This window comes from Thamnophis sirtalis, unplaced genomic scaffold (assembly GCF_051295495.1).
Source record: "Thamnophis sirtalis isolate CommonGarterSnake01/CBP01778 unplaced genomic scaffold, rThaSir2_p1.2 scaffold_2, whole genome shotgun sequence".
Classification (NCBI taxonomy): domain Eukaryota; kingdom Metazoa; phylum Chordata; class Lepidosauria; order Squamata; family Natricidae; genus Thamnophis; species Thamnophis sirtalis.
The window spans coordinates 82778568-82790888 of NW_028261382.1; the positions used below are offsets into that span (position 1 = coordinate 82778568).

The 12321-nt window shown below is 40.0% G+C and overlaps 1 protein-coding gene across 1 annotated transcript; it reads left to right on the top strand.

Moving 5' to 3' along the window:
* Window positions 1–4267: 4267 nt before the first annotated feature.
* Window positions 4268–11156, top strand: LOC106547497 (nodal homolog 2-A). Its single transcript, XM_087703770.1, has 3 exons — window positions 4268–4692; window positions 9663–10483; window positions 10838–11156. Exons 1-3 carry the CDS (start codon window positions 4407–4409, stop codon window positions 10988–10990), a joined length of 1260 nt encoding a protein of 419 aa, XP_087559896.1. The 5' UTR covers window positions 4268–4406; the 3' UTR covers window positions 10991–11156.
* The last annotated feature ends 1165 nt before the right edge of the window (window positions 11157–12321 follow it).

Genomic DNA, 12321 nt, shown 5'->3' on the forward strand with positions numbered 1-12321 from the left:
TGCCCTCATGTGGATTAAAATGACCTTGAGTTCATCAGATTTTCCAATTTTCCTAATTGGTTAAAATCAAACTTGGATTTTCTCTTTTTCAGCACTTAGGACAGCAGTCTCTTCTTCCTTGCAAAGCAACTCAAGTGTTTTGAACTAAATCCCAAGTGCTTGTTTTGTATTTTGGAGAAAAGAAAAACGTCTGCCTTACAGTAACGGGGTACTGGGCTAGTCAGACTTTCCTTGGTCTGTTATTGGAAAACCTATTATGGAGCAAATAAAAATTGGAGCAATAGTGCAAATGTTAATAGGCTCAGATCACTGAAAAAATAATTTCAGTTATTCACTTTGTGTTTTGTTTTTTTTGTTTTATTTATTTCTCCTTTTTTCTTCTTTATATTAGTTTGTGTTAGTTTTTATCTTCTTGTTTAAAAATATGTCTGTATATGTGTGTAAAATGTCTGGTTTTGCCATTAGGCACCAGTTTACCTTCTGTCTGTTTCTTGAACTGAACATATTAAAATCCAATTTTATTTTTCATTAGCTGCTCAGGATTATAGCTACCAGTATGTGATAGATGGCTATATAAATTGAATAAATGTATAAACAAATCTTAAATAAATAAATAAATAAATAAATATATTTATGAGAAATATTTATGTTAATTAGCATTAGATGTTCATAGTTTACTTGGCCTCAACCCTATATATATAAAACAGTGCTTCAATGTGTGATTGGTAACAATTGTGGTCTAACACCATGTAACAAAACTTCAGTACCTTGAGGTTGTATGATCATGGTAATTTAAGGAAGAATAGAATCCAAAACATTTGTAAAGAAATATGTTATGAATCAACTCAGATTAATTAACAGAATAACAGAGTTGGAAGGGACCTTGGAGGTCTTCCAGTCCAACCCTCTGCTTAAACATGATAACCTCTACCACTTCAGACAAAAGGTTATCCAAAATCTTTAAAACTTCCAGTGTTGGAGCGTTCACAACTTCTGGAGGCAAGTTGTTCCACTGATTGATTGCTCCAACTGTCAGGAAATTTCTCCTTAGTTCTAGGTTGCTTCTCTCCTTGATTAGTTTCCACCCATTGCTTCTTGTCCTACCCCCAGGTCCTTTGGAGAATAACTTGGCTCCCTCTTCTTTGTGGCAACCCCTGAGATATTGGAATACAGATAACATGTCTCCCCTAGTCCTTCTTTTCATTAAACTAGACACACCCAGTTCCTGCAACCGTTCTTCTTATGTTTTAGCCTGCAGTCCCCTAATCATTTTTGTTGCTCTTCTCTGAACTCTTTCTAGAGTCTCCACATCTTTTTTATATTGTGGTGACCAAAACTGGATGCAGTATTCCAAATGTGGCCTTACCAAGGCATTATAAAGTGGCATGAACACTTCATGTGATCTTAATTACAAGTGTTGATTTAGTAATATGCAGGAAAATGATTTTTAGTTGGAAAAGGAAGAAAAATTGTAAAACCACTTGGTGGCAGTAAAAACCTATTATAGAAAAGTTGAAATAAAAAAATCTGGGGAGGAACATTAGGACAAATATGGTTGAGATTCCCCAATCGCTATTTTTGGTTCCACCACAAAACCGCTGAGGACAAAATCGCGTTCGACAAAAGCGCGTACATGACGTCATCACAGCGCGACGAAAACATCGCGCTGTGATCGAAAAATGTAAAAATAAAGCGAAAACCTTACCCTAACCCCCCCAAACTTAACCCTAACCCTAACCCTAAACCTAACCCTTAACCTAACCCTAAATCTAACCTAAACTAACCCTTAACCTAACGCTAAACCTAACGCTAACCCTTAACCTAACGCTAAACGTAACCCTAACGCTCTAAACCTAACCCTAACCCTTAACCTAACCCTAACCCTAACCCTAAACCTAACGCTTACCTTTCCGTGAATCGTCTTGCTTTAATTTTAATTTTATTTCAATTTTTAATTTTTTTCATCGCGCTGTGATGACGTCAAATGCGCGCTTTCGTCGATCATGCTTTTGTGGTCCGCGCTTTTGACGGGTCACGCTATTGGTTCATCCTATTTGGTGAAATAAAAGGGCACATGCACAAATAATAGTTCTATTAAGAGAAAGAAGAAAAAAAGGTGAGTGAGAGGAAGGAAGAAAAGGAGGAAAGGAGGAAGAAAGGAAGAAAGGAAAGGAAGAAAGAAAGAAAGAAAGAAAGAAGGAAGGAAGGAAGGAAGGAAGGAAGGAAGGAAGGAAGGAAGGAAGGAAGGAAGGAAGGAAGCAAGCAAGCCACAGTGTCCACATTTCATGGGCATACGATCAAGCTATTTGAAGAGTCTTCTCCATAGCAATAACTAATAAAATAATATCACTCTTAAATAAATGAGTAAATAAAATCATGGAAATGTCAAGTTTATAACATTTGAGTTATTGAAGCAGTCAAGAAAAAAAAAGCAAAACAGCCTACCTCTATCTACAGCTGCATTAAAAAAAAGAAACTTTCCCTTACCATGCAGTCACATTTTGTTTATTTTATTAGGATATCTATAAACTTTCCCCTTTTACAAGTTAACAAGATAATAAGAAATTAATGGAATCTATCCAAATCATGAGACCTGAAAGAATAGTTTAAAAATAAAATCTAAGAAAATAGGAAACCTTAGAATGAATCTAGTTTAAAGCAAAACTGAAAAGCCAGATTTTTTGGAAAATGCAGGCTTACACTTTGAGGAAAAATAAAATAGATTAATATGTGCACAGAGCACAGATGCTCAGTTATAAGGCATTGGATTAGTATCATGAACTTTTATCATAAAATCTTTTTTCATTGCTTTATTCAGCATTCAGTTTAAAAAAAGAGCTGATGTGATTTGGACCAGGAAAAAGGTAGGTGAGAAGAAGGGAGGGAGGGAGGGAGGGAGGGAGGAAGGAAAGAAGGAAGGAAGGAAGGAAGGAAGGAAGGAAGGAAGGAAGGAAGGAAACCCCAAGTTCAAGTCCACTTAGAGCTATAGAAACTTACAGGATCATTTTAGCACAGATCCAGATACTTTTGCAGGGAAAAATGTGGGAATGTCCAGACTGAAAGCAACATATAAAGTAATGGAATAAATGCAGGTAAATAAATCAACAAATACAGTCTCAGACATGCATTCAGAGAAAGAACTCAAATAAATGTTTCGGATTCACTCAATTTGGTCTGAGTCCTGACACAATATTTTGTGACAATATTCCACAATATTAACATTTAGGAAAAAAAAGTTTGTGTGTTTGTGTGTGTGTGTTTAATGGTAGTACTTTCCAGGTTTAATAGAGCAAAATGATTCTTCCATTACGTCAAAGACCAGCAATTTAATCAGAAACATTCAATGGCATAACAGTCTGCTATCTACAGCTCCTCAGTCTCAAAAGCATAGGCATAAATGACAAGATAAGCAAATATAATTTTTTGTGCTTTAAAAGAATTCTTCGATGTTGCAATAAATTAGAAGGAGCCTCTGGAAGCAGAAGTGTGTTGCCACACCTTCTCGAAGGTGAGAGAATGAAAATGTCTTGATTATTCTTAAAGGCTAATCGTCACTTTTGTCAGATAAAAGGGAGGCATCTGAGATAATAAATCGTTTAATTCCTAAACTACCAGAAAACACTTTGTTGTTTTTACTACAAAAGTGTAACACAAAGGCTTCAAAGCCTAACTTTTAAGTTTGTTACCTTCCCGAAATGAATGAATGGAGACACACACAAATGTCCATACCAAGAGTCCATACAGAACTAGATAACTGCATACATTTGGAATACAAAATTGATAAAAATGAAATGAACAAAGGCCTCTTCCCCTGGGCAGGATTTCCATCGCATCAGCTCTCATCTTCCCTAAGATTAAAAGGATCAGAACGCGGCTCAGTTCCCATTGGGATCTGGGTTTTCCGATTCTCGCAACAAAAGATCAAAAAAAAAAAAACCGAAAGGACCCACCCGATCATCAGAAAGAAGTGGAGGAGGCGGGGCGGCTGAAGAGCCCCCCCATCAGAGATCTGGCTCTTTTCAAGCATCTGTGAAAGAATCACATCACTCGCATCCCGCTTGGGATGATGTATGGGATAATTAATTGCTGGTTCTCGTCACTCCATCTTCGTGGTGGTGAGGGGGGCGCGGCGCAGCGTGGAGAATTGCATGAGAATAGGGAACGTGTGGAGGACGTCGAGATTGGGACAGTTTGTTGACATCAAAGGTTGGCGAGATTAGGCAGTCCAGGTATAAAAACTGCCCAGTTTCTCGGCGGGCTATTGAAGGAACGAAAGCTGGAGAGAGAAGGAGAAGACGCTGCTCGGAGTCGCTCCGGAGAGACGGAAAGAGAGAGAGAAACTTTGCCGAAGAGAAGATAGGAAAGGAAAAGGAAATTCTTCCGCTCCTTCCAAGACCGCTCCGGAGATGCCTACCAGATTCACTTCGATCCAGAAGCGGGCTTATTGGACCCTGGCGTTCCTCAACCTGTTGGTCAGCTGCCAGCCTGCCGTTACCGGCTTCTCCCCGCAGCGAGCTGAAGAGCCCTCCGCCGCAACCCCTGTCCGCCTCCGGCACCACAGAGCCGCGTACCCGGCGGTGTATATGCTGCACCTCTACCGTTCCCTGCTTGCCGGCCATCACCTGGGTCAGTCCACTGCCGAAGCCTCGGCTTTGAAAGAATCCGACTCTATCCTCAGCCTGGTGGCTCGAAGTAAGTTCCGCCGTTCTCTTGATATAATAAATAATAGTAATAATAATCTAAGAGGGATAACGGGATTGGGCTGGGCTTGTATTTAGAAAGGGGTGATAGCAGTGACTGTGAGGTTCCAGACCCCCGTCCCCTATTCCTCATTGTGGATTGCGGCCCCCCACCCCGGCTTTCCCCCCCCCTCCCCACAGTCGTCTGCAGCGGAGGACCAATCCACATCCTTCACTCTTTTGACATCCTGCAGATATTTCTGGGTGGGAATGGGGTACCAAAGTGACAAACTCTGCACCTTTGTGTATTGGGGAGAGCCAATAGATACAGGTGATTCATGAAGGATTCCCTGGAAGGTTGCAGGTAAAAGTCCGTCCCCCCCCCCCCCCCGAGGCCAAGGTGGGCATGGAGTGGGAGACACTAACCTGCTGGCAGCTAAAAGTGAAAGGAGCAGATCCGCAGGTCCTTTCACTGCTTTCAAAGGAAGGGAACATGGGCTTGCAAAAGCACCCATTTCTTAGCATGGGCAAGTCCACTTCTGAAACATGACTGGGTTTCCACATTCCACAGAGACGGTCCTTCTCATGTGTCTCTACACTTATTCTTCAAAACACATATGCTCAAGACTAACCTTGGGTGCAGAAAGCAGAATGGCTGTCTTGAAGTAACTCCTTCCCCTGATAAGTTGGTTCATGCTACAGTAGTACTAGTAGGGTGTTTCTAGGCCACTGACAACTGAATCCATGTTAGCCTAAGGTATTATAGAAGCCCAGAAGAATAGCATAAACAGGTTCCATGTGCATCACCCTCATATGGAAACTCTCTCTCTCTCTCTCTCTCTCTCTCTCTCTCTCTCTCTCTCTCTCTCTCTCTCTCTCTCTCTCTCTCTCTCTCTCTCTCTCTCTCCCTCCCTCCCTCCCTCCCTCCCTCCCTCCCTCCCTCCCTCCCCCCCCCTCTCTCTCTCTCTCTCTCACACACACACACACATATTCACAGCCCTGAACCACTCAGAATGTGGCGGTATGAGTTGGTGGAATTCATTGCTCACAAGATCAAAGAGGATTCTGTGGCTTGTAATTTGATTTTTAAAAAAAGAGTGGTCTAGAAACACAAAATATAAATCAGTGTTATTTGGGTTTCATGGCCATTAATGGAACAGTCATGGGTTGCTTTGATTATCCCTTCCCACTCTTTGTAACATCCTTGAAAAACTGCAATAATGTATTAGGAGTTATTTTAAAAACTTTACAGATGTTCACACATCTGAGAGTTAGAGGCTTGGGCATCCTGTCATATTGCATTATTGTCTGATTTAGAGGCATTACTGCTTGAGAAAAGGAAGGCGGTGCAGAGAGTGGTGAGGATGACAGAAAAGATTATTGGTAGTTCACTTCCTTCTATTCAGGGCATAGCATGTAAGCCATGCTTGAGCAGGGTTCTTATATATTCCAAAGTATATATCAACCTATACCCGCACATACACATATGTATGTATAAAGCATGTGAACATGTGTGCTGTGTATGGTATGGGTAGATACATACTTTCTTTTGAGAGCAGCCAACAGAATTTCATTTTTAATGTGTGCCAGTGTGCCAACAGTAAACAAAAAATGACAATAAAAGTTATCTTCTCTATCTATTCATTGTAATAACTGTGACTTCATCAATCTCAATGAACAAGAGAGTATTGATGCGGGCTGATTATTATTGTAGTAATGTTCTCCAGTTGGGGAGTCTCAAGATGTAATGACCAGCTCCCTAGATACCTGATCCTTTTGATCAGATGTAACTCCACTAATCCTGGGATTTCTTAACACACACACACAGACACAGGCCTCTAACTCTCAGATGTGTAAACTAACAACTTTCTCCTGGTCTTTCTTATTTGTTCTGTTCAGCTCTGCAAAGTCCATTATAATGCTATAAAACATTGAATTTTCCCTCCATCCCTTTTACACTTTAAAGTTTTTAAAATAACTCCTAATAAATTATTACAGCCTTTCAAGAATATTACAAAGCGTGGGAAGGGACGATCAAAGCAATCCAGGATGTGGAATCCAGATTTCATTGGTATTTAATAAGTTCTGGTCTTTGAACATCCACAACCCAATTAATTAATTAGCTAACCAATACTAGATATTAAGAATTAGCTGGAAGACACTGAGGTGATTTGCAGAGATACCTGTATATGGAGTGCTATTGACAAGCCCAGGTTAATATTAGTTGCTTATAAAAGTTTTCCCCCAGAAGCTTTTCCTTCTAGTAAGTCTTAGGTATAGACTGCCAATGTCTTTAGAATGTAGAATAACAGAGTTGGAAGTCACCTTGGAGGTCTTCTAGTCCAACTCCATGCCTAGCCAGGAAACCCTCCACCACTTCAGACAAATGGTTATCCAACATTTTCTTTAAAACTTCCAGTGTTGGGGCAGTCACAACTTCTGGAGGCAAGTTGTTCCACTGATTGATTGCTCTGTCAGGAAATTTCTCCTCAGTTCTAGGTTGCTTCTCTCCTTGATTAGTTTCCACCCATTGCTTCTTGTCCTACCCTCAGGTGCTTTGGAGAATAACTTGACTCCCTCTTCTTTGTGGCAACCCCTGAGATATTAGAAGACTGCTATCATGTTTCCCCCAGTCCTTCTTTTCATTAAACTAGACATACCCAGTTCCTGCAACCGTTCTTCATATCTTTTAGCCTCCAGTCCCCTAATCATCTTTGTTGCTCTTCTCTGCACTCTTTCTAGAGTCTCCACATCTTTTTTACATGGCTTGATTATCTTTTCGAGACTCTTCCCTGATATTGAGGTCAGGCTGATAGGTCTATAGTTTCCTGGATCTATTCCCCCCCCCTTTTTTTTTCTGAAGATGGGAACCACATCAGCTCTTTTCCAGTTCTCTGTCAGTTCCCTGGTGCTCCAGGATTTTTGAAAGAGATAGTTCAGTGGTTCTGAGATCTCGTCTGCCAGTTCTTTCTGAATCTTGGGGTGTAATCCATCCAGTCCTAGTGATCTGAACTTGTCTAGGGTAGACAGGTGCTCACTTACCATTTTCTTCCCTATTTTAACTTGTATTCCTAATCTGTTTTTGTGGTGCTGTTTTTGATAGATTGAACTGTTTTTTCCCTTTGTGTAAAGACAGATGCAAAAAATGAGTTAAGTAGTTCTGCTTTCTCCCTGTTGCTTGTCACCTTCTTGCCACTTTCTCCCAGCACTGGACCAATTGTTTCATTGACTTCTTGTTTTTAACATGTTGGAAGAAGCTTTTTTGTTTGTTTGTTATTTTTTACTTTTGTGGCAAGCCTTTCTTCATAGTCAGCCTTAGCTTTCCTCACTTCATCTTTACAGGCTCAGGCTATTTGCTGATATTCTGCCTTCGTTATTTGCTCCTCTTTCCACTTTTATACTTGTCCTTTTTGTCTTTCAATTTGTCAGAGAGTTCTTGATGCACCATGCTGGCTTCTTTTAGGCGCTGTTATTTCTCTTCTTCTTTAGTTGTGAAACACAAGGAGAGTAATTCACAAAGCAGTTTAAACACATTATTTTGCCTTTTATGTATTTCATAAATGTTACATCATAAATAGGCTGTTGCTGTTCTCCCCATATCGCCAGTTTGGGGGAGCAGAGACTGCTCTCTGTGTGTGTGTATGTGTGTGTGTGTGTCTTTGAGTCAGAGTGATTCCTGGTAATTCTCTGGACAAGTCCTTGCAAGGATTTTCAACAATGGTTTGCCATTGTTTCCTTCCTAGGGCTGAGAGAGGGTGACTGTCTCAAGGTCACCCAGCTGGTTTTATGTCTAAGGTAAAACTAGAACTCACAACCTTCTGATTTCTTGCCTGATGCCTTAACCTTAACCTGACTGTCAGCAAAGACTTGAGTTGAAAGTTAATGGCTTGGCTACTAGGGCAACCTTTCCAGTATCAGACAGAGGCTGGAGGCATAATTTGCAGCCCATTCTCTTAAATGCCAACCAAAAGAGCTAATTAGCAAATTAAGAATGCATTGTTTTGTACAATGGTCCTTAAATTCCTACATAAGTGAGAATGCACACCAATGTCTTGATTGCTATTGATGACCATGGAATTCATATGCTTACCTTAGTATTTAAGTCTCATTCTTCTTTGGTGAGGCAAAAGCATGGATTAACGTGCTCTGAACTTTCTAACCTGACTGTAGTTTAGCTAAGAAGCAGGAGGTGGCAGAGAGATATTCCCCTTGGTTCCTTCAGTAACCTATTTGATCTCAGTGCCTCAGTTTAGATAAGGAAGATTCTGGGTCCTTGCTTAAGCATGATTTATAAATGAACTACAATTAGCTTTCTCCCCCCTCTGTTCAATCATGTGTGTCTTTTCGGGGATTGCCTGGAGAAGTCCCTGTGGTTTTCTTGGCAAGGTTTTTCAGAAGTGATTTGCCATTGCCTCCTTCTTAAGACTGAGTGAAAGTGACTGCCCCAAGTTGGCTTTGTGCCTGAAGCAGAACTAGAATTTATGGTCTCTAGATTTCTAACCTGATGTTTTAACCACTAGGCTAAAATGGCTTTCTAGGATCACAAAATAAACAGAGGTTGGAACTATGGTTTTGTGTAAATGTGCAAACAATCAAAAGGTATTTAGTTTAACATATTCCCCCTGAAAATCTTGAGCTATAGTGATGAAGATTAAGTGATGAGAATATTGGAAGGATATGAAGCTTTGCGAATGAGTTTGATCCAGTGGTTGAGGTACTTTGAATGCAAACAATCAGAAAAATTAATTCCCCAAGTTTGATCTAGGAGAGGAGATCAATTATATTGAGCAATTATAATAATGTCCCAATTACAAATTTGAACATAGCTGAACACTCTTCCAACAACACATTTTGCTTCAATAATTTTATTTCTCATTGAAATGTCTTCCTACTACATGATATTTTTAGAATAGTTTTAGAATTTATGGAAACATTTCAAGCATGAATTTATTGTGTAATTGCTATCCTTCTGCTGTCTTCCAGATTCATTCCAATTTGGGGACCACTGGGACTTCTCCTTTGACATGACTTCCATCTCACCCAGCTACGATATCAAGCTGGCACAGCTCCGGGTTCATCTACTGGCTTTCTCTCAATCCAGAAATATCACTGTGCATATTTATCACAGCCACAACTACACATGTTATGGGAATCAGACTTGCACAGATAAGATGTTTCTTGGTTCCTTTATGACTAGCCTCTCCCTCAACCATTCACCCTGGAAAGTCTTCAACATCACTAGCTTATTACATCTTTGGCTCCACCAAGGGATGCCATCAGGCATTGAGATTCCAGAAGTCCCACAGCAAGACTGGGAAGAGGGGAATATATTTGAGGACAATAGTAACCCAACAGCAGGTGCGTTCCAGGATAAGGATACCCATAATAATTCTAGAGAGGATGAGAAGCATTTTGTCCACAATGGGCCTGATAGAGCACTCTTGGTGATCTTCTCCAAAGATAAGGAACCCTCGGAGCCTTCACAGGGTCCAAGTCTCATTAAAACTGTAGAGATGTCCAAGCATGTTCTGTTTGATAATGCAACCAAAGAAGCTGGAGGACGTCGCCATCGTAGGAACAGAAAACAAAAACAAAGAATTAAATCGAATGCTCTCCAATCCTCCAAGTGGGCAGAAGAAGGCAAATCTCCATGCAAAAGAGTCGATATGATGGTAGATTTTGATAAGACTGGCTTTGGAAGCTGGATAGTGCATCCCAAGAAATATAATGCCTATCGATGTGAAGGAGAATGTCCATCACCTGTCGATGAGACCTTCAAACCAACAAATCATGCTTATGTTCAGGTATGAGGGAGTGTGGGTTGGACTTGGTAGAGTTTATCTGTTAAATTTGTTAAATGTGTTGGTGATTCCTCATGTGAATCAGAGTCCAGCCAGGATCCGGAGCATTCTTGGTTCTCTCTGAGCTTGGTTGTTTTCTTACATTACCCATTTCTTTCATTACCCAAACTAAGTATCATCACAGACTAGCACTGATGATGTTACCTAGTTTGGGTAATGAGATGTCTGTAAAACTTGAGCTATAAATATTCTCCTTTATTAAAATCAGGATCTGCCAGTTCATTATAGTAAATCCTCTTGCTGTCTCTAGATCCATTCTTATGGGTGATGCTCATGGTTTCCTATTCTGTTTCATAGAGCTTGCTGAAGGTATACCAGCCTAACCGAGTGCCCTGCCCATCCTGTGCACCAATCAGGTTAAGTCCATTGTCCATGCTGTATCACGAGAAGGGAAGAATAAGAGTCCGTCATCATGAAGACATGGTAATTGAAGAATGTGGCTGCAACTAATGGTTATGGACTATTGCTGGCTGAAAAATGGGAGTCTTCTGCAAGTAACTTCCCATTATTGCACATTTTATGGTAGAGGACCAAAGAATTTTTGCTGGAGAAAGGCAAGAAGCATATTCCTCAACACACAGAGATCAAGTTTGTTTTTCTAAAGTCTTGGCCATATCATTCTTAGAAGACCAGGGGGTGAAGTAGGCACGTGGACTGGATAGCTTGCCTCAGGCATTTCATAAGTAAGATAAATGCAACACTCATCCTGCAGGAGAGCTCCACCAACAATTTCTATTTTTACAAGATAAACTAGATTCAAAGCCTGTTCAAATTAAATAAGGATAGTCAGTGAAAATATGTAAGACTTTATTAGTACAGTGAGAGTCCATTTTAGTGGATCTTCTTATTACCTGGAACTTCTGCCAAAGAATGGAACTGTGACTCCTCAACCCACCCCAAAACATAGCATTTGTTCTACATCCCACCATGTTGGTCCCTAAATAGGGGGGTTGTTTTAGTGAAAGATTCCTAAGCTTTAATGATTGTGATGTCTTCATACTGATATTGTTCTGAACATCACTTGCTGGGGAATAAGTGTGGAAGAAGGTTATTGCTTTATGTTCTGCTTGGAGGCTTTTAAAAACATCTAATGGGATAACTTTGTATGCCTCATGAACAACCAATTTGATCTAGCAGAAGTCATATAACTTTAAGTTTAGGTAAGTGATCCTTTTAGAAAGTTGGCATTAATTAAGGAATGGGAGGGAAATGTCCCCAAATTTTGCCTATTTTACCTCAACTGAGGAGAGAGAATATGTGCTTTTGAAATTTCCCTTAAAGGAAATTTCCATAACTTTTGGAGATATAATAAGGTGTTTTTGCACTTGATTAGTTATAAGGTTGCTTTGGGTGAATTGGGGGAATGTGTTTTTTTTTAAAAATTATAATCTCTTCAGAAATCTTTAGCTTTATGTGCTTTAATTAAACTGCAAGGAAAGCCCTCAGCATTCATATGGGACTTTTTAAATTTGGGAAGCAAGTGTGGCCAGAGAGATTATAAATTAAGGAAGCTGCATGTCACAAGGAACAAGGATACTAACAATGCAATCACTATTTCAAGCGACTGAAAAGGTATTTAGAGAAATGAGAGGCAGATATTGGTACAGCATTCATATGAGTTTATATATTTATTTTAACTTTTTACACTTCAAGGGACACATTAAAAACTTTACTTGCTTTGAGAGGGAGTTTCCTGAAGAAACAGTTAAGAAACAGTTAAGGATGTCATAGATCAATCATATGTACTTGGGCAGGATTGTTGAATGAGCTATATTTAAATA

Excerpts from the sequence above, each read along its gene's own strand:
- LOC106547497 (XM_087703770.1), top strand. The coding sequence starts at position 4,407 with ATGCCTACCAGATTCACTTCGATCCAGAAGCGGGCTTATTGGACCCTG. Across the intron at positions 4,693-9,662 it reads CCTCAGCCTGGTGGCTCGAA|ATTCATTCCAATTTGGGGAC; the intron begins GTAAGTTCCGCC and ends GCTGTCTTCCAG. Across the intron at positions 10,484-10,837 it reads CAAATCATGCTTATGTTCAG|AGCTTGCTGAAGGTATACCA; the intron begins GTATGAGGGAGT and ends TCTGTTTCATAG.